General features: G+C 43.9%; 1 protein-coding gene across 3 annotated transcripts in view; it reads left to right on the top strand.

The window, feature by feature from the left end:
* Positions 1-1,053: 1,053 nt before the first annotated feature.
* Positions 1,054-20,863, top strand: part of PIP4K2C (phosphatidylinositol-5-phosphate 4-kinase type 2 gamma) — a 56,609-nt gene continuing 36,799 nt past the window's right edge. The window contains exons 1-2 of one of the 3 annotated variants that reach the window (XM_069970365.1): positions 1,054-1,073; positions 18,832-18,929. In XM_069970365.1, coding sequence (XP_069826466.1) covers positions 18,865-18,929 — 65 coding nt within the window. In that variant the 5' untranslated portion in view covers positions 1,054-1,073; positions 18,832-18,864. The other 2 variants (XM_069970363.1, XM_069970364.1) reach the window with 2 other exon arrangements.

Below are 20,863 nucleotides of genomic sequence, written 5' to 3'. Positions count from 1 at the left end.
CCTGTCACCCCCCGTGCCGGGGTGACAGGCTCCCGACCCCCTGTTAGATCCCCCTATGCTGACGTGATCCCGCCGGGTCCTGCTTCCTGAGTCGGTCAGGTCACGGAGATATCAGCGCCCGAAGTCCGGCGTGCGCGCTGACAGCAGAGTCAGATGCCCATAGAGAATGAATGGGGAGTCCGATGCTCCGTCATTCTCTATGGGCATCAGACTCATCTCTCAGAGCGCGCGCCGGGCTTCGGGCGCTGATATCTCAGTCACCCGACCGGCTCAGGAAGTGGGACCCGGTGGGATCAGGTGAGTATAGGGGGCTCTAACAGGGGTCTGGAGCCTGTCACCCCGGCACGGGGGTGACAGGTCCTCTTTAAGAGGAAAGTTTTCTGCTTGAAATGCCTCGCCTAGTTAGCTCTAGTGGCATTGACTTCTATAGGACTTTTCATGCAAAATCTCCCCAAAGAATTGACATGTGAATTCTTTGGGCGGAAAGCAGATCCTCTGTTTATATTTTACAGGCAGAACTTCAAGCGGAATCTGCTGGAAATTAAGCTTGGATTTCACTTCAAATTCTTTGCTGATTCCTCAGTGTGAGGGGTCATACCCCCAGGATCAGACAGATATCACCCAGACTATGAATGGGGGATAACTTTTTTAAGAGGGCAAACCCCTTTAAAGTGCACCTAAACTTTTAATCACCATCTTTCATATTATAGTTAACAGTAATAGTGTGACCAGTTCTCTATTATGGGATATCATTCTCAATAATGTAACATCTGGGGGCTGCAAACCCCAACGAGGAGCAACAAGAAATGATGGGGGTTGTAGTTTCACAACAGCAGCAGGGCAACAGGTTGGGGAACACTGCAGGTAATACTTCCATTCTCATAACCCAGGCGGACAGTTTACATTAGTATAGAAAGCCGTGCCCTTAACTAAGATGGTTGCCGCCATACGACATTCCAGTTCTCAGGATAAAATCTCCATGGTGACGCGGCCGCGCCTGGCGTGAGGGCACGTGACCCGTGAGCCGGCAGGGTGGAGGTGGGGACCACTGCGCAGGCGCGCCGGGCGCCCAGGTGAGTTAGAAGGGGCGGAGACATCGTACAGCCCGGCCGGGCGGGGGAGCACCCGCTTGGGACAGAAGAAGTAAAAGAGGAGGAGGCTCGGGGGTCGCGGTCGGTGGCTGCAGCCCCGTGGTGCCGACATGTCTTCCAGCACGGTGCCCGCTACTTCTTCGGCAGCTGTCAGCATTCTGTCCACCACTACAGCCAAGACGAAGACCAAGAAGAAACACTTCGTGCAGCAGAAAGTGAAGGTGTTCCGGGCCAGCCAACCGCTCGTCAGTGTCTTCATGTGGGGAGTCAATCACTCGGTGAGGCCCGGCCTGACGGCAGAGAGTGCGGAGCACCTGTAGAGTGGAGGGCGACCCCCACAGGTGACGGGAGGCAGAGCACAGAGCCGGCCCGTCCCGAGCACTGCGCTCACATAGACGTCATCTCACCGGCAGGAAATGTACAATATATACACGTGTATATAGCAGAGTACAGTACACTGTGTGTGTGTGTGTGTGTGTGTGTATATATATATATATATATATATATATATATATATATAATGTGTGTATATGGCAGAGCACAGTACACTGTGTGTGTGTGTGTATATATGTATGTGTATGTATATATATATATATATGTAGTGTGTGTGTGTATATAGCATAGTACAGTGTACTATATATACAGTGTATATAGCAGAGTACAGTGTATATAGCAGAGTACAGTGTACTATATATATACAGTGTATATAGCAGAGTACAGTACACTATATGTATATATATATAGCAGAGTACAGTACACTGTATGACATAGGACAGTGTACTAGTTATACAGTGTATAGCAGAGTACAGTACACTGTGTGTATGACAGGACAGTGTACTATATATATACAGTGTATATAGCAGAGTACAGTACACTATATATATATATATATATATATATATATATATATATATATATATATATACATACATACACATACAGGGGCGGTCTTGGCATTTCTGGGGCCCAAAGCGAAGGTATGTCTGGGGCCCCCCCCTCGACACGCGTTCCACAACAATAGACCGCTGTGTGTTGCCCATAGTAGTATATACCCCTTGTGCGCTACCGCCAGTAATATATACGCCTTGTGTGCTGCCCCCAATAGTATATACTCCTTGTGACCTGCCCCCAGTAGTATATACCCCTTGTTTGCTTCCCCCAGTAGTATATAGACCCCTGTGTGTTCCCCAAGTTATATATAGCCCCCCGTGTGCTCCCCCAGAAGTATATAGACCTCCTGTGTGCTCCCCCAGAAGTATATAGACCTCCTGTGTGCTCCCCCAGAAGTATATAGACCTCCTGTGTGCTCCCCCAGAAGTATATAGACCTCCTGTGTGCTGCCACAGTTGTATATAGACCCCCTGTGTGCTCCCCCAATAGTATATAGGCCCCCTGTGTGCTCCTTCAGGGGTATTTAGCTCCCCCACTTGGATATAGACCTCCTGTGTGCTCCCCCACTTGGATATAGACCTCCTGTGTGCTCCCCCACTTGGATATAGACCTCCTGTGTGCTCCCCCACTTGGATATAGACCTCCTGTGTGCTCCCCCACTTGGATATAGACCTTCTGTGTGCTCCCCCACTTGGATATAGACCCCTGTGTGCTCCTCCAGAAGTATATAAACCCCCTGTGTGGTTCCTCCAGTAGTATATAGACCCCCTGTGTGCCCCACCAGTATTATATAGACTCCTTGTGTGCTGCCCCAGTTATATATAGACCACCTGTGTGCCTCACAAGTAGTATATAGACCCCCTGTATGTTCCCCCAGTAGTATATAGACCCCTGTGTGCTCCCCCCGTAGTATTTAGCCCCCCTGTGTGCTCCCCCACTTGGATATAGACTTCCTGTGTGCTCTCCAAGTTGTATATAGACCCCATTCTGCTGCCCCAAGTAGTATATAGACCCCCTGTGTGCTGCCCCCAGTAGTATATAGACCCCCCTGGTTGTTCCCCCATTTATATAGCCCCCCTGTGTGCTCCCCCCATTTATATAGACCCCCCATGTGCGCTCCCCCAGTTAAAAAGACCCCTGTGTGTTCCCCCTCCCATATAGTATATAACACAATAAAACAAACACTTATACTCACCTGGGTCTGGGCGTCTCCTCTTCTCTTCACTCTTGTGGCCGCAGGAAGGGTTTTCCCTGGGATCACAAGAGGCCTCACTCCCCTTGTCCTGGCGCCGATGCTACAGTGATGTCACTGGAGCGCCGGCACCACAAGGCAGGGCTCCAGACTAAAAAATTTACCTGGGAGCCATTGGCTCCTAACCTGAAAAATTTAGGCGCCAAATAGAATATTTGGTCGCCAACATTTTAAACCATGTAAAATTAATGTTATGTTAAATGGGACTTACTGTGTGCAGAGGCCACGGCAGCATCCTCCTTTAGATCCTTTCTTTTCTTAGTTTGAAAACGTTCAACGTGGAAACTTGCAACTTGACAACCATATACAGTCTGACTCAGTACTTCAGCTTCACTTGGCTAGCCTTTTAATGAGGCTTACTCTTCTGAACTTGAACTTAAAGGGAACCTGTCGACCCCCGTGCCGGGGTGACAGGCTCCCAACCCCCCGTTAGAGCCCCCTATACTCACCTCATCGCGCCGGGTCCCGCTTCTGAAGATGGCCGGGTCACGGAGATCTCAGCCGCTGCAGCCTGGCGTGCGCTGAGAGATGAGTCCAACGCTCATAGAGAATGACGGGAGAGTCCAGCGCTCCGTCATTCTCTATGAGCGTTGGACTCGTCTCTCAGTGTGCGCGCCGGGCTGCAGCGGCTCAGATCTCCGTGACCCGACCATCTTCAGAAGCAGGACTCGGCGCGATGAGGTGAGTATAGGGGGTTCTAACGGGGGGTTGGGAGCCTGTCACCCCGTCACCGGGGGTGACAGGTTCCCTTTAAAAGCTTGCAACAGTCTATACATACTGAGCTAGACTTATGACTGCAGCCATAGTGACCCCCCACAAGATGTGTATATAAATAGATATATCTCTCACCTAGTGACTAATGCAAGTGACCCCCTACAATACAGACACCTGAGGGGCCCTGATAATAATAATTGTGCATATATCGATCTCCCAGTGTCTGCAGCCAGTTTGCCCTACACTTATAGATGGCCCCCTCCTTTTATAGATGCCCCCTCCTCCCCCCATTATAGATGCCCCCTCCTCCCCCCCATTATAGATGCCCCCTCCTCCCCCCCATTATAGATGCCCCCTCCTCCCCCCCATTATAGATGCCCCCTCCTCCCCCCCCCATTATAGATGCCCCCTCTCCCCCCCCCCATTATAGATGCCCCCTCTCCCCCCCATTATAGATGCCCCCTCCCCCCCCCATTATAGATGCCCCCTCTTCTCCCCCCCTTATAGATACCCCCTCCCCTTATAGATGGCCCTCTCTCCCCCCATTATAGATGCCCCCCCCCTTTCCTCTATGCTAAGCAGTATTTAAAAAAATAAACACACAAACTCACCTGACAACCCGCTCCCCCGGCGATCCTCTTCTTCTTCAGGCGCTGTCCCCGGCTGATGCGCGGCTGCCGGGGGTGTCCCGTCCTATCCCCGGCAGCGCGGCGCGTCAGTGAGCTCCTTGTACGCCGGGGCTGTGACTTCTGACACAGGAAGCGTCTCTGACGTGCGCTTCCTGTGCCGGAAGTCAGGGCCCCAGGCAGCTCACTGATGCGCCGCGCTGCCGGGGATAGGATGGGACACCCCCGGCAGCCGCGCATCAGCCGGGGATACTTAAAGAGACAGCGCGCCGCCGCCGGGGCCAGTCGCAAATGGCGCCCAGATTAATAAATCTGGGCGCCATTTGCAAAATGTCAGTCGCATTGGCGACCATTTTGGTCGCCATCTGGAGCCCTGCAAGGACAAAGCTGCCACTTGTGACCGCAGGGAAAACCCTTTCTGCGGCCACAAGAGTGACTGACAGGAAGGGGGCCAATGTCTCCCGCCCTGTCAGTGCTGCTGCGTGTAACTATGAGCGCTCATTACAAGTGCTCATAGTTACAGTTCAGATGGCAGCAGCGAGCGGGGCAGCGGCCCTGTCCAGCGGTCTTGAGCACAAGAGCGGGGCGTGGGGGTCCCCCTGGATGTTGGGGGCCCCAAGCGATCGCTTGGGGTGCTTGGTGCCAAAGACCGCCACTGTGTGTATATAGCAGAGTACAGTGCACTGTGTGTGTGTATGACATAGGACAGTGTACTATATATACACGTGTATATAGCAGAGTACAGTACACTGTGTGTGTATGACAGTAAACTGTGTATAACATAGTGCAGTGTACTATATATACACGTGTATGGCATAGGACAGTGTACTAAATATACACGTGTATATAGCAGATTGCAGTGTACTATATATACGTGTGTGTGTATATAGCATAGTACAGTGTACCGTATATATACGTGTGTGTATATAGCATAGTACAGTGTACTATATATACGTGTATATACATAGTACAGTACAATATATGTGTGTGTGTGTGTATATAGCATAATTCAGTAAAATATATATACATACACACTGTGTATATAGCATGGTATAGGAAACTGTATATAACATAGTACAGTAAATTATGCATACATGTTTGTATAAAGCATTATACAGTAAACTGTATACACTTGTATATAGCAAAGTACAGTAAACTGTCTATAACATAATACAGTAAACTATATACACCTGTGTATATACCATAGTACAGTGAACTATATATACCCGTATATAGCATAGTACAGTAAAATATATACCTGTATATAGCATAGTACAGTAAACTATATATACCTGTATATAGCATATTACAGCAAACTATATATATATATATATATATATATATATAATCTGTATATAGCATAATACAGTAAACTATATATATCTGTGTATATAGTATGTGTAGTATAAAGTCCAGCACCACAGGACCAATTCTGGCTTCTTATCCAAAAATCTTTATTATAGATCCATAAATCACCAGAAATAAAACAACATTTGACGCATTTCGGCGTAGGCAGACGCCTTGTTCACAACTTGGTCTGACAAAGACCACCATCACACTTCCATTCTTATGGAGTGTGAACACCAGATCACATGATCAGACAATTAAAGGGGAACTCCGGATAAGAAAAACTTGTTTTCTATTAAAAGTTAAATATATGTGTCTATACAATGTATGGCTGGGTTCACACTATGTATATTTGAGGCTGTATTTGTGAGGCTGTATAGCAACCAAAACCAGGAGTGGATTGAAAACACAGAAAGGCTATGTTCACATAATGTTGTAATTGAGTGGATGGCCGCCATTTAATGGCAAATTTTTGCTGTTATTTTAAAACAACGGCTGTTATATTGAAATAATGGCAGTTATTTACCGTTATATGACAGCCATCCACTCAATTTCAACATTATGTGAACAGATCCTTTCTGTGTTTTCAATCCACTCCTGGTTTTGGTTGCTATGAGGACCTGACTTGAGGACCAAATACTGCCTGAAATATACAGTGTGTGAACCCAGCCTATTACCGTATCTGTACGGTTCTGCCACACTGGTAGCTGATAGAAATCTAGGAAGTGAAAAAAAAATGGCCCCTGTGCAAATCCACATTGTCTCCTGCTCCCACTGCTCTCCCCCGTTAGGAGACAAATCTTCCATGCCTCTGTCTCACATTGTGTGTGTTTGCTGAGCACAGGCTGATGATGCAGACAGGGGGCAGGGCGTGATGTCCCAGGAGGCATGGCTGGATCCCCCAATCCCCTGAGTGATTCACCATCTCTGACTGGCCAGAAGCAGGTGTTGCACTGATTTCTCTAATTGTGCAGAAGTGTGCAGTGAAATTAGGGCTGTGTGCACACATGTTGGAGTGTCATTGCAGTACTGCAGCGTATTCACAAAAATGAATTTTTGTCAGGACCAACTCAGACTCCCGACTCCTGCTCCTTCATAAATGGCCAGTCAGATACCAGGGGAGTTATTTATCACACTGGCTCAGCAGCTTCTCCCTAATGTCCTACATGATCCTGGGGCAACTTTTGAGGGAATAAGGAAACATATAAAGCAGTGTCTCCTGTATGTGCAGTGGATGTAGCCAGTCTCCAGCCTCCATGTCCTGAACTACTCACAACTAGACTAGATGAAGCAGGTGGTCTTTTCCTGCAGACAATATTCTATGTTTCTATTGAAATATTTACCATACTTAAAGAAACACTGCTAACAATGCCAGATGCCTGTGATAAAGAGGTCAGCCTTAGTGATATAGAGAGGGGTCACACATACTGATATAAAAGTCACAGTGATATAGAAGGTCACTGTGGGGGCGCACACACACACACACACACACACACACACACACACACACACACACAGAGCCTGCTGCAGCCATAGCGCACACACACACAGCCTGCTGCGGCCATAGCACACACACACACACAGCCTGCTGCGGCCATAGGACACACACACACACAGCCTGCTGCGGCCATAGCACACATACACACAGCCTGCTGCGGCCATAGCACACATACACACAGCCTGCTGCGGCCATAGCACACATACACACAGCCTGCTGCGGCCATAGCACACATACACACAGCCTGCTGCGGCCATAGCACACATACACACAGCCTGCTGCGGCCATAGCACACATACACACACACACACACACACACACACAGCTGCAGCCATAGAACACTGAAGAAAAACACACAATCTTCTCCCAGAGAGAAAACACCACATTGAGGACAGAGTTTACAGCTACTCTACTTATGTCTTCTCCTCCTCTATATTACTCAGGATATCTTCATATTACACTGCTGCTCATCCAGCATCCAGGAAGAGACCAGCACAGATTTCCCCCCACACAATGGACTCTTCCAGCTCAGAAACAAACCGACAACTTTTCTATGACCACCCTTATCTAATAGGGCCAGTGTCCTATTAGAATGTTGCTCATAATATATATTCATGAGCAAAACTTGTAAAATTCATATCAAAATTCAATTCTACATTTTTTAAAGATTTTTTTTAAAGCTGGAGGCGGTACATTTTTTTCCGACTACGACTCCAGCCAAAGCTAGCTCCGAATTCACGACTCCGACTCCACAGCCCTGGTATTAAGCGCTCCACTATATGGGACCCTGGTAATAGTGTAGGGCACCCCATTATATAGGAAACTGTGCACAATATAGGGAACCCTGATATATGGGACCCTGGTCATAGTATAGGGCACCCTTGTCATAGTATAGGGCACCCTGGTTTATGGGACCCTGGTCATAGTATAGGGCACCCTGGTTTATGGGATACTGGTCATAGTATGGAGCACCCTGGTATATGGGAGCTTGGTCATAGTACAGGGCACCCTGGTCTGTAGGTATGTGTTAATAATATAGAGCATCCTGCTATATAGGAATTCACGTCATAGCATGGAGCACCCTGGTATATAAGTCCTTGTTTATAGCATAGTAATAGGCTGCTCATGCCCTGCGGGTAAGGGTACCCTGGCGGCGTACCTGATTGTGGGAAGGGCACTGGACACCCGTTGTACACAATTGCACTGAATCTGGCTGTAATAGGCAATGCCCACACAGAAATAGATCTCTTGGATAATAATTGGATGACAGGTTACAGGTCGTGTCGCTTTGCTGCCTTCAGTATTGTGGCAGTGTTGCACACTATGCAGCTGGCATGAAAAGCTTTCCTGTTGTCTTTATGTAGGGCATTGGGCACCAGGCTCCAGTATTGCCCAGTTTTCGAGGTGTCTAGCCCCGCTGTAGGCACTATTTACTCAAGGTTAAGTGATCGTATCTGAGGTCGACCATTTCCATTTTTCCAGTTGCTCTTTTATAGTAATCGTTCATCCAGCAGAAATAATTACTTTGTTTTGCTGCTTCACAGAACAGCAGGGACAGAATGGTTGGGGCAGAGGGAAACATAGCTGGGAGTCAGTGATGCAGATCTGCTCACTTCCTGACATGGTGCTGGTGGTGTTGTGTATTATTACAGTATACATTGTCATTATACTCCTTAGGTTCAGGCACACCAAGCTGCATTGGTAGGTGCTATGATATTGCCCATGAGGCTTTACATAACTGTCCTTTTATTACTACAGGTAAATGTCTTGTCACTAAACTCCAGCCATTTACCGCATTCACAGAAAAATACACTTGTATAGTATATTATTGCTGAAAACGCTACCTAAAAATACTTATCATTAGAGGAACCTGACTTTGTCTATAGTTTGGCACCTATAATACCTATATGTTGCTGTTATGGAGTGTTACTTGGAGTATTATACTATATAAGGCTCTGTTCACATCTGTGCCACAGTTGAATATAGAAGTCACAATCCTTTTGTATTGTAAATTACAGCAGTGCTGCATGTACCCCACCAACATTCTATGGGGTCCATTGAAATGCTGTTTATTTTGACTAAAAGAATAAGCTCTATACTTCTCCTGTCAAAGCTACAATTGGCTGTTTCCACAATGCCTATGTTCTGTAAAATAGCAGCTTATGAACAAGCCAGACCTCCGATTGTAGGGTCCTACCCCGGAGAGCCTTGCCTGTCGGGTATTTTCTGTATATTCTGTATATTCTGTGGTTATTTGTTGATGGAATACTCCCAATGATGTCTTATGATCTTCTGGAAAATCCAGTTGATTGATAGGAGAATAAAATACAAAACTTTTCCTAAATATATTGTAGTTTGAGGGTCTACACATTCTTGACTATCGTAGAAATAGTAGTAAATGTCAGCTCACCTGTGTTTGTCCCGGACCGATTATTTTAAGAGGGGGTGCACGGATCCCGGGTAGCCAGCCCGCTGATGCAAGAGACATTCAAATGAAAAAGGGTGGGTGGATCCAGCACTTCCAAAAACATAAGTAACTGCTGTTAAAACTTCATACTTTATTTCATCCTGATTAAAAAGCTGTGGTGCACTCAAGCGAGTGCAGTGGCTGGACGACGCGTTTTGCGCATGCACGCTTAATCATGTCTACAAGCCACAACCAAATAGGTAGATTAAAAGGCCAAAATTGGCCAATAGAAACAGTTATGGTGTGTCACCTGTTTGTGAACACATGTTGCGTAAGAATGCAGATGTATTGAACACAATGATTGCCAGCAAGCATATTCCACATTTAAACCATATGAATGTTAGATTTATACTTGTGCTTGCGTTATCATTATATAGCCATAAATGACCAATGAACTACTGGCCTGTTACCATATGGTTGGATATAGCTATTACAATAGAGCATGGTGTGTATGTGCAGAAAACGCAATTATCATTAATTACATCTGTTAGTGTGAACGAGTGTTATGAATATGCATTGCACACTATAACAAACTACGAGGAACATGCAAATACAGTACTTTGCCGTTCTATAGGTGATAAATACCATGTGAAGCTGTATTGCTTGGAGAAATGCAATTTAGAGATTCCAAAAAAACTGCAATTCTGGATTTCCAAAGAATACCCAGAAATTGCAGACTGTAGTGTGCATACACGGTGTTAAGTGTGCAGATAGAGTGTAGAAAACACACATCTTACTCTTTTACCTAGACCATATTATTACAAGAGGCGCTACGATATGATGTATTAGATGTGTTAGATGGAAAACGCATACCGTGTGAATTGGCCCCTAATTTCTCATAGACCTCAACATCTAGTTCGATTCCACTGGATTCTTAATGGGGGATTAAATACAAAAAGGGCCCCAAAATGCATACTAGTAATGAAACAGAAGGTCATTCTTGAAGTTTAAACCCTTCGGGGCCCTTGTGTCCAAGCGGAAAATATGTTCGGCTTCAATGTGGAGCAATTTTTTCTGCCAATCCCCACCTCTGATGGGTTTGTTCACTTTTGCGATTCCATAAAAAAGAAAAGAAGTAACATTGCCTGTGTGGATCTGGGGGAAGTGTTTGGCAGCTCCTGAGGATTTACAGGTTATACCCTTTCTAATATCCGCTAAATGTTCACTGATGCGATTTTTTTAGTTTCCGAATTGTGCATCCTATATATTTGAGTTTGCATGTGGTACATTCTATGACATATACTATGTGATGTGATTAACAATTTATAAAATCTCGGATTTGACGTTCATTAGTATATGAGCTATTAGTATAGGTGTACGTACTTTTAGTGTACTTACACGTATTACAGCGTGTTTGTCCACATTTATGGGAACCCAAATATTTGCCCCGTGATGTTAATGGAGGATTGGTTTTTAGCATGCTGGGTGATATTATGTCCCCCAGTGTTTTTCCTCTGCGAGAAACGCAGCGGTATCCCCCCTCTATTATGTTGCCAAGCGTTTCATCTTGTCTGAGGATGTTGATATTTTTATGCAATATTTTAACAATTTTGTGATACTGTTGGGAATAGCAGGTAGAAAAGGTTATGGGTGTAGTGTTTGTCTGATCTTTTTTCTCCTAGTTTGTCAACCTTGCATTGACTGTTTGTAATTTTGCTGTTATTTAGTTGCCTGTTTCTCTTTTGTTTTTCCTTTAATAGGTCTGTTCTTGATTTCCCTGCGACTATACTACATGCTCTTTGAACGTTTTTGGAGCTGTAACCCCGTTGGGTGAGACGCTTTGTTGCTTCATTTAGATGTTGTTTAACAGACTCCTCACTTGAGCACGCTCTCTTAATCCGTGTGAACTCACCCACCTGTATAGCTCGTATTGTGTGGGCTGGATGTTCGCTACTGGCGTGCAATATTGTGTTCCCTGCCGTGGGCTTGCGGTATAAAGATGTTACTACCTCTCCTGTTGTTTCGGAAGCCCTTAAACTGATATCTAGAAATGCAATTTGGGTATTGTGTACTTCGTGGGTGAAGTGTAAATTTAGATCATTCTGATTAATGTACTGTGCAAAATCAGTTATATTTGCAGGGTTGCCAGTCCATACGATGAGTATGTCGTCTATAAAATGACCATACCACCGTATGGACTGGCGAAAGGGATTGGCAGATGAAAAAATATGTTTCTCATCCCACCATGCCATGTACAATCTAGCTAACGTGGGTGAGAAGCGAGCACCCATAGGGGCTCCTTGTACTTGCAGAAAAAAATCACCATTAAATGTAAAGAAGTTATGTTTCAACAAATAATCAGTGACCTCAATAATGTACTCCCTCAATTCCAAACTGTACTGGCTGTACTTGTAAAGATGAAATGCTAATGCTTGTATGGCCATTTCGTGTGGAATTGAGGAGTACAGAGCGCAAACATCACAACTGAGCCAGGTATTGTTGCGCAACCATGTAAAATTTTCAAATGTACGTAGAACTGAGCCACTATCTTGAAGATAGCCTGGTACCCTTTTTACTAATGGTTGTAGCAAACCATCTACATACACACCATGCTCTATTGTAATAGCTATGTCCAACCATATGGTAACAGGCCAGTAGTTCATTGGTCATTTATGGCTATATAATAACGCAAGCACAAGTATAAATGTAACATTCATATGGTTTAAATGTGGGATATGCTTGCTGGCAATCATTGTGTTCAATACATCTGCGTTCTTACGCAACATGTGTTCACAAACATGTGACACACCATAACTGTTTCTATTGGCCAATTTTGGCCTTTTAATCTACGTATTCGGTTGTGGCTTGTAGACATGATTAAGCGCGCATGCGCGAAACACGTCGTCCAGCCACTGCACTCGCTTGAGTGCACCACAGCTTCTTAATCAGGATGAAATAAAGTATGAAGTTTTAACAGCAGTTACTTTTATGTTTTTGGAAGTGCTGGATCCACCCACCCTTTTTCATTTGAATGTCTCTTGCATTCTTGACTATCCCCATCTCCTGAGTCTAGGATGGTTGGCATGCCATGAACTGGAGTCCAAAACCTCACTATAGCAATGGTGCAAAACAAATCCTAAGCCATCTGACCACAGACTATACATAACCGCATCCCTAGCTGTTTTTTAAGCCTAGTGCTCCATGGTCTGAACATCTTGTGTGTTACCAGACGCAGTCCTCCTTCAGTTCCCACAGGTCTAAAGGCCCTATTCCACGGAACGATTATTTGCCGCATTCGGCCGATAATCGTCCTGTGGAATAGAGGCCAACTAACAGCCGACATCATTCATGTCAGCTGATTTCTGCGTCACTTGTTTTTCAAGCATGTTGAAAAACAAGCAACTGATACAGCAGTGATTTGCTGCCGTCGCTCCGTGGAATAGAAGCTGCAGCAGCAGACCGGCACTATCCCCTATAGGCTGCCTGGACAATCTAGCAACGGAATAGCGGCGGCAGTGAGCGCTGACATCGCTTATTTGCTCCTCTGTCGGCCCGTGGAATAGCGCCTTAAGTTTACAGTCACACATTCCATAATGCTCTTTGTGGCCGCAGACCCACAGCAATGGACAGCACTATGGAAGTGTATCTGCAGTTGTCCACAATGTACCGACCTATGCGTGGAAGAATCCTTGGCCTGTATCTTTTTCATGACCCCCATAACAGGTAAGGATGCATGAATGGGTGCCAATCAAATAAATGGGCCTGCAAAAATTGTGAAAATGTGAAGTTAGCTTAAGGCCGTGTTCCAAGTTTTGGAGTCCCTTTCTAATTATTACTGTGCTGCTAGAAGAGGCAGGTCTGTGCCTCTGGAGTAAAGGTTGTGGCTCCGGGGAGTGGGAGACAGTTCCCAGTCCATATACTCCACTCCAGCCTAACGTAGTGTAGCAGCCATAAGTAATGTAGCAGTAAACTGTTCTTTGTGTGGTGTTTTCTCTCTGGCAGAAGATTGTGAGTTTACTGCTACACTACTTATGGCTGCTACACTATTTATCTCCCCCTACACAATTGACTCTTCCAGCTTAGAAGCAAACTGCCAAATAATGACCAACAACTTCTCGACCACCCTTATGTAATAGGGCCAGTGCTTTATTACTGATATATGGAGGAAACTAAATGTATGTGAGTGTTTTTTTTCTGGTTATTATAAGTAAGGGGCTTAGACTGATAGAACATAAACTGTAATTATGAGGAACATTATTGAATGATTTTCATATGAAAATTCAATTATTAAATTTTCAAAGAATTTTTCCAAGGTGGAGTCTGTTGATTTATTTATTTTTTTCCCTGAACTCCAGCCAAAACTAGCCCCAACTCCACAGCCCTGGTGGCCGGGCTGCTGCTCAGCAACCATCCACACACATTCATTGCCGCCTGGCTAGCTTGTGCCTTGTGTAGGTGATTTATTAGGGGTGTCAAGGTCTATGTATTTACAATTGGGACATTCTGGTTGCCTCTCCAGTTTCCCTTTTAATTATTGTGTGGTTGCAGTGCCTGTGCCAGCTGCTCCGTAACCTGCTTTCTTTAACTTGGTGTCTGCACTTTTGTTTTGTTACAGTCATGCAAATGATCTCTTTCATTGCCAACCTTAAGCGTCACCCATCTGAACATTAGTTTGTTTGATCTGTACGTATACCACCCTGTAAACAGTTGACTTACCACCCATTTATCACAACCCAGGGAACAGAGATGGCAAAGTAGATCATATAAAGAAGTGTTATTGTCCTGTATATAAGCTTGTGAAGAATGATCTAAATTTCCCTTGTTTTACATGGCTACATGAAGTTAAATGCAAGTTGGAAACCTCAGGCCTGTCCTGGATGGGTCCCAGGAATAATTCTGCCAATGTACCTAAAAAGAGCGGCTGGTGTGTAAGTTTAGGGAGTTGTTTCAGCTGGCACGTCTTATCTTTCCTAGCGCTGTGTAACTTCCTGCTGGCTCATAGATTTGTCTTTTATCCACCCAAACACTTATTTTTATTAATGTGAGTTTAAGCAGCTCATGTATTGGCAAAGAGAGTCTGAAGTGTTCTGTAAGTTGTAGTAATTTCTGTTTCAATTTCTCAGTTCTAAGGTCTTGTCAGTTCTTGAACCTCATTAGAATAAAGCGCTCAGATACATTAAAAGGGGTGCTGGAGGTTACAAGGCACCTATGCCATTAACCAGTATTCATTACCCTTGCCTTACTAAGTAAAGACATGAGATTTACCATACTTTACTATTTGCTTGATGCAGGGAAGCTCCTGTTTCGATACTGCTACAAAAATCTAAGCCTTCTGCCAATGCAACTTTAGGAGAGTGCAGTAGTTACCATCCACCTGCCTCCGAATCACATACACAGCAGGCTCTGCAGGACTGTTTTAGTCACACTTCTGGTAGCTCCTGGTTCATTCTGGCGATGAGACGCTTCACTGTACAGTGTTGGTCGGCCATTGTGCACCTTCATAACCAAAGTTCTTGTCTCACATCTATGGCACAAAATGCTCTACACTTTCCACTATGCTTAGTTGCAATGGCACCATTAGTCCACTCACATTACACTCTTACCACAGAAGTGCGCAGGTCACAAACTGTGCAGTTTGAGAAATACCGCCAGTCTTGGCCTGAAAGCTGATGTTAACACTAGGGAGGAGTATGTGTGAGCATAGCCAGGCAGAGGATTATGTGTAAAGGAGATGGGGTGGGGGGGGATGTACTAGGAAGAATCTAGGGCTGGGATGGGGAGTACTGGGTGGATCTCAGAATGGCCTCTAGGCATGCTGGGATCTAGATGGCCTCTAGGCATGCTGGGAGAAAAGTAAAGCATGTGAACAAAAGGTAGTATTGCATAAAGCTAAAAATCATCTCCTATACACCTGGATTTTTTTTTTTTTTTAGATGTTCTTTAGGGTCCTGGAAAACCTCTAAAACCTGCTACCTTGTATCGCAACGCTTCCAGCAGCTCTTTCAAACCACAAATGTGGGATTAAAAGGAAGAAATACAGTGGTTTGCAATAAATTAGAATATCAACAAAAAACATTTTTTCCCCAGTATTTCAATTCAAAAGTGACCTCATATATTCTATAGTCATTACATACAGATTGAACTTTTTCAAGCGTTTATTTCTGTTTAAGTTGATTATGGATTACAGCCAAAAAAAAAAAGTCAGTATTTCAGAAAATTAGAATAATTAACCCAAAACACCTGCAGTGGCTTCCTAAGGGTCCATTTAAACAAAAGGTTACCTGACAGATTATCTGCCAAAGATTGAAAGCCAAAGCCAGAAACAAACTATAAACAGAGATCAGGTCATAAAGGAAAGCCTGAGATTTCTCCACTTTTTAAATCCATTCCTGGCTTTGGCTTCAAATTTTTGGCAGATAATCTGTCAGATAATCTTTCTGTGTAAATGGACCATATGTGTTATAAAAGGTCCCTTATGGTGCGTTTACACAGGCAGATTTATCTGACAAATTTTTTAAGCCAAAGCCAGGAACAGACCATAAACAGTGAAGGGGTCATAAAGAATAGAGGAAGAGATTTCTCCTCTTTTCAAATCCATTCCTGGTTTTGGCTTCCGAAATCTGTCAGATAAATCTGCCTGTGTAAACGCACCATAAGGCTGGGTTCACACTACGTATATTTCAGTCAGTATTGTGGTCCTCATATTGCAACCGAAACCAGGAGTGGATTAAAAACACAAAGGATCTGTTCACACAATGTTGAAATTGAGTGGATGGCCGCCATTTAATGGCAAATATTTGCTGTTATTTTAAAACAACGGCTGTTATATTGAAATAATGGCCGTTATTTACTGTTATATGACGGCCATCCACTCAATTTCAACATTGTGTGAACAGATCCTTTCTGTGTTTTTAATCCACTCCTGGTTTTGGTTGCAATATGAGGACCACAATACTGACTGAAATATACATAGTGTGAACCCAGCCTTAGGGTGCATTTACACAGAAAGATTTATCTGACAGATTTTGGAAGCCAAAGCCAGGAATGGATTTGAAGAGCATAGATCCCAGTCTTTCCTTTATGACCTGATCGCTGTTTATAGTTTGTTCCTGGTTTTGGCTTCAAAGATCTGTCAGATAAATCTGTCTGTGTAAACGCACCATAATGGTGCGTTTACACAGACAGATTTATCTGACAGATTTTTTAAGCCAAAGCCAGGAACAGACCATAAACAGGGAACGGGTCATAAAGGAAGGACTGAGATTTCTCCTTTTTTCAAATCCATTCCTGATTTTGGCTTCCAAAATCTGTCAGATAAATCTGCCTGTGTAAATGCACAATTAGTCTGGTTCAGTATGCAACACAATCATGGTGAAGACTGCTGACTTGACAGATGTCCAGAAGGCAGTCATTCAGACACTCCACAAGCATGGTAAAGGCCCTATTACACCAACAGATCTGACGACAGCTTATCTGCCAAAGATTTGAAGCCAAACCCAGGAACAGACTATAAACAGAGAACAGGTCATAAAGGAAAGACTGGATTTCTCCTCTTTTCAAATCCACTTCTGGGTTTGGCTTCAAATCTTTGGCAGATAATCTGTCGTCAGATCTGTTAGTGGAATAGGGCCTTAAACCACAAAAGTTCATTGCTAAAGTAGCTGGCTGTTCTCAGAGTGCTGTATCTAAGCATTTTAATGGAAAGTTGAGTGAAAGGAAAAAGTGTGGTAGAAAAAGGTGAACAAGCAACCGGGAGAACCACAATCTTAACAGGATTGTAACAAAAATGCCATTCAAACATTTGGGAGAGATTCACAAAGAGTGGACTGCTGCAGGAGTCAGTGCTGCAAAAGCCACCACACACAGACATCTGCAGGACATGGGCTACAAGTGTTGCATCCCATTTGTCACGCCACTCCTGACCAATAAACAACGCCAGAAGCGTCTTATCTGGGCCAAGGAAAAGAAGAAATGGATTGTTGATCAGTGGTCCAAGGTGCTGATTTCAGATTAAAGTAAATTTTGCATTTCATTTGGAAATCAAGGTCCCAGAGTCTGGAGGAAGAGTGGAGGAGCTGCTTGAGGTCTAGTTTGAAGTTTCCTTAATCAGTGATAGTTTGGGGAGCCATGTCCTCTGCTGGTGTAGGTTCACTGTGTTTCATACACAACAAAGTCAACACTGCCGTCTACCAGGAAATTTTAGAGCACTTCATGCTTCCCTGTGTTAAAGATATTTGGAGATGGAATTTTCATCTTCCAGCAGGATTTGGCACCTGTCCACACTGCCAAAAGTACCAATCCCTGGTTTACTAACCACAGCATCACTGTGCTTGATTGGCCAGCAAACTTGCCAGACCTTAACCCAATAGAGAATTTATGGGGTATTTTCAAGAGGAAGATGAAAGACACCAGAACCAACAAAGCAGACTAGCTAAAGGCCTCTGTCAAAGCAACCTGGGCTTCAATAACACCTCTGCAGTGCAGTCAGCTGATCGCCTCCATGCAACATTGCCGCATTGATGTCATCATTCATGGAAAAGATGCCCCGACCAAGTGTTGAGGGCATTACTGTACAGACTTTTCATTTGGTCGGCATTTCTGTGTTAAAAACATATTTTTTTTTTTTCAGTTGGTTTTATAAAATATTGTAATTTTCTAAAATGCTGACTTTTGGGTTTTTCTTGGCTGTAATCTATAATCATTAACTTTACCAGAAATAAACACTTGAGAAAGTTTACTCTGTATGTAGTGACTTGAATTACTGAAAAAAAAAATTGTTCTAATTTCTTGCAAACCACTGTACTACTGGGCCATACGGCTATGCTTATCTTGTATGTGGAGATCTTTTCCTGTTACATATGTCAAGCACAGGACCATAGTGTAATGTAAATAGAAGAAACATTTTATTTTTCTTCTGCAGGTTTATAGTTGAGAAATCGAATGATATATTCGATTTTAAGACCTACATTTCCTGGCTGCTGATAGATGTTTGTTTTGTCTTTTAGGTCAATGAGCTGAATCAAGTTCCTGTCCCAGTGATGCTTTTACCAGATGATTTTAAGGCCAACTCAAAAATTAAGGTCACTAACCATCTTTTTAACAGGTTGGTTGATAATGTGGTTAGAGGTATAATATTTGTTTTCATCTCTGATGTAGTTAGATGACCAGGACCAACAATGTCATCACATTTATAATCTTTTAATGGGAGAAGATCCTGGAGTCCTGGCGTGAGCAGTGACAGATCTAACAGCTGCATTTGGCCTGCCCAACCTGTTCTAATATTTGGAGAGTCAAAAAACATTCATGCATGAATAGTATACCTACATTTACAAACTCATTACTACACAAGCTTGTGGTGTTTTTCCAGGAACCCATTTAACACTGTGTTGTTGTACTGACACATAATTTTCCAGCGTTATATCTGACTGATTCCTGTAGCCTAACTGCAACTTTCATTTATTTATTTTGCAGAAATCTATAGTACAAGCAGTTTTACTGAACTGTATAATAGGTTTTATTAGGCAAAAATCACCCCCCCAATCTACACCCATTGTGAGCTGCCTTATTTCTCTCCCCTGTATTCACAAACTGAGCATTGCATCGCATTGCAACTGCCACATGGTACCACTGTGATGCAACAGTCGCAAATAAAAATCCATCCTTGATAGATTTTAGGTCTCAAGTCGGACATGACATTGCTATTTTTGGACAAGATGCAAGTCGTGAGACTTGCTTGTCACAACTGTAATAAAGTTGTACAAAAAACTTTGGTAGCATGTGTAGCCACAGCCTTAGAGTTTAGTTTACAGAACACATTTACATGTACTTTAAGGGGTATTCACATTTAGTTAAAGGACACAGGATAGCCTGCTAGGGCTGTGAAGTAACAACAGCATTCACATTGTCTGGACCAGTGCCAGCGCACATTGTCTATGGGAGCAGCAGAGTACAGTGCCCAGCTATCTCTTACTCTCCCCTAGACGATGAATGGAGCAGCAATGTACGCTTGTGACCGCCACTTCATTTCAGCATTAGACTCTGGACCCTTTCTCAAAATTGCGGTTGGTCTATGTGCTAAAGGCTAAAATATCCCTTCAAAGAGAATCTGTTAGCTGCAAGTCATGTTCTAGTCAAGGATGGAAAAGGGAAGCAAGGATACCTAGCTCGCTGCATTTGAACAATCCTTGTTGACTCTTTGCACCAGAGAATATAAGCATTTTTGTATGTTATGAATGCACAAATGGATATATGAATGGTACCATTTGTCCTCTTGTCCTAACAAGTATCTTTTGTTGTCTACAATAGACAAAGTGAATTGCAGCTGACATTCACTTTGAGGTGTTAGGCTATGTTCACACAACGTATACTTTCATGAAATCACGGCCGTTGTACAACAGCTGCGATTCTTACGAAAATATACGTTACTTCTCAGTCTATCGGATCCCGGCTGGAGCGTATACACATAGTATATGCTTCGGCCGGGATCCCTAGCAGCGCCGCAAACAACTGACCAGTAGTCCCAACTTGTAGAAGCAACTCGGCACTACAGCTCCTGTGTTGGTAGTAGCTGTATAGACAACTTCAATACACGTCCGTGCGGTGCTCAATGATAGTTAGATTATCCACAAATATATAGAATGAGGAAAAAGATCAGGCACTCGCCCATCAACGTGTCAATTTTCTTCTTTATTCTTCATAGAAAAATCATAAAAACGCAGGGAGAGGGAGCATGGCAAGCAGGTCTCAGCGACGCACATTTCGTGTCAAACAAACACTTCCTCTAGCTGATGATTGACAGCATCAAGCTGCATGCCCTGTAGTAAATACCCCACCCCTACGTGACGTAAAAACACAGTGAATCTAACATACAACGTTATAAAACCATTAAAGGAAGACATGTAGCTCATTTTTATCATTTAGGCCAAGAGGACCTACTGCTTCAAAATAGGAAATCAGATAGGCTTCCCTTTGTATCAATCTCTGATGTCTATCTCCGCCGTCTCTATCAACAGCAATTCTTTCTAACCCTGCAAAGCG

The sequence above is a fragment of the Dendropsophus ebraccatus genome, chromosome 5 (assembly GCF_027789765.1).
Source record: "Dendropsophus ebraccatus isolate aDenEbr1 chromosome 5, aDenEbr1.pat, whole genome shotgun sequence".
NCBI classification, from domain to species: Eukaryota; Metazoa; Chordata; class Amphibia; order Anura; family Hylidae; genus Dendropsophus; species Dendropsophus ebraccatus.
The sequence above is the reverse complement of the archived record's forward strand: the minus strand, read 5'-3'. Positions and strand labels throughout refer to the sequence as shown.